We start from the raw sequence: 1,515 nt of genomic DNA, 5'->3' as shown, positions 1-1,515 counted from the left end.
TACTCACCATGTTCTCTTATTTTTTGTAAACTTAATACATGGATTTACACCTTAACACCCCTCTGTCATATTAGGCTGCAGATTCCTTGAAATTAAGATATATGCTATTCATATATTTATCCTCCAGGGCCAGTGCAGCATTTGAAACATTATAGACACTCAATAAGCATTTAGTAAGTGAAATATATTTTTCATTGAAATGTGTTGTGTCTTGGGGAAACTTGGTGGCTCAGTGGTCGGGTGTTTACCTTTGGCTCAGATCATGATCCCGGGGTCCTGGGATGGAGTCCTGCCTCTCCCTCTCCCTATGTCTCTGCCTCTCTCTCTCTGTCTCTGTCTCCCATGAATAAATAAATTTAAAAAAATGTATTCTGTCTTTTAAAGCTTCACAATCTTTTTGACAGCATCCTTGAATGCTTGCTTCACTTGCTGATTTCTTAGAGTATAAATGAAGGGGTTTAACAACGGAGTAATTGAGGTAATGAGTACAGCTATTCCTTTGTTGAAAGAACCTTCTTCTTTTGCAGAGGGATTAATGTACATAAACATGCAGCTGCCATAAGAGAGGGATATGACAATCATGTGGGAAGAACAAGTAGAAAAAGCCTTTTTCCTTTGCTGGGCAGAAGGGATCCTCAAAATGGTCCTGATAATGTACGTATAAGAAAATGTCACCAGCAGTAGAGTAACCACCAGAGTCACAACTGCCAAGAAGATGACCATCACTTCTAGGATGCTTGTGTCTGAGCAGGCAAGCTCCAGAAGGGGCCCATAATCACAGTAATAGTGATTCAGAATATTGGAGGCACAGAAATCCACCTGGCTCATCAGGATGATTGGGGGTAAGATAGCTAGGAATCCTCCCAGCCAGGAACAGAACACGAGTTGTATGCAGACCCGATTGCTCATAATGATCAGATAATGCAGGGGTTTGCATATGGCAACATAGCGGTCATAGGACATAGAAGCCAAGAGATAAAACTCTGTTGCCCCAAGAAATATAGCAAAAAAATATTGAACCAAGCATCCAGCAAAACTGATGACTTTATTTCCTGTTGTCACGCTGGTCAGAAATCTGGGAATAAAAATGGATGTGAAAGAAACTTCTAAGAAGGAGAAATTCCGGAGGAAGAAATACATGGGGGTCTGGAGGTGAGGATCTACTAGAGTGAGAATGATGATAGTCAAATTTCCTAGGACACTTAGTATGTAGGTGATGAAAAGAAAGATGAATATGACAACCTGGATATCAGGTTGATTTGTGAAGCCCAACAGAATAAACTCAGTAAACGTCCTGTTTTTCATTGCCGACCTTTAGGACACCTCAAGGAAAGAGGTGAGTGATGAAAATTCAAGTTTCTCAGGGTAGGAGAGACAAAGCCGATCCTAATGAGTCATGTCATATAAAACTCTCTATTCAGTTGACCCAAACCAGCATCACATTGGATTGGACTTGGCTCTATGGAAGCCCAATATCTTCTATGTGAATGACTTAATTCCTAAAATCTTTTTAAT

General features: G+C 40.3%; 1 protein-coding gene across 1 annotated transcript; it reads right to left on the bottom strand.

Annotated features, from left to right (window-relative positions):
• Positions 1-378: 378 nt before the first annotated feature.
• OR6C4 (olfactory receptor family 6 subfamily C member 4) lies at positions 379-1,305 on the bottom strand. The gene has a single exon (NM_001313886.1). The coding sequence runs from the start codon at positions 1,303-1,305 to the stop codon at positions 379-381; it is 927 nt and encodes a 308-aa protein (NP_001300815.1).
• Between the last annotated feature and the right edge of the window lie 210 nt (positions 1,306-1,515).

This window comes from Canis lupus, chromosome 8, assembly GCF_011100685.1.
Source record: "Canis lupus familiaris isolate Mischka breed German Shepherd chromosome 8, alternate assembly UU_Cfam_GSD_1.0, whole genome shotgun sequence".
Classification (NCBI taxonomy): domain Eukaryota; kingdom Metazoa; phylum Chordata; class Mammalia; order Carnivora; family Canidae; genus Canis; species Canis lupus.
This window is presented reverse-complemented; position numbering and strand designations above follow the sequence as displayed.

Coding starts and splice junctions, on each gene's coding strand:
- OR6C4 (NM_001313886.1), bottom strand. CDS start 1,305: ATGAAAAACAGGACGTTTACTGAGTTTATTCTGTTGGGCTTCACAAAT.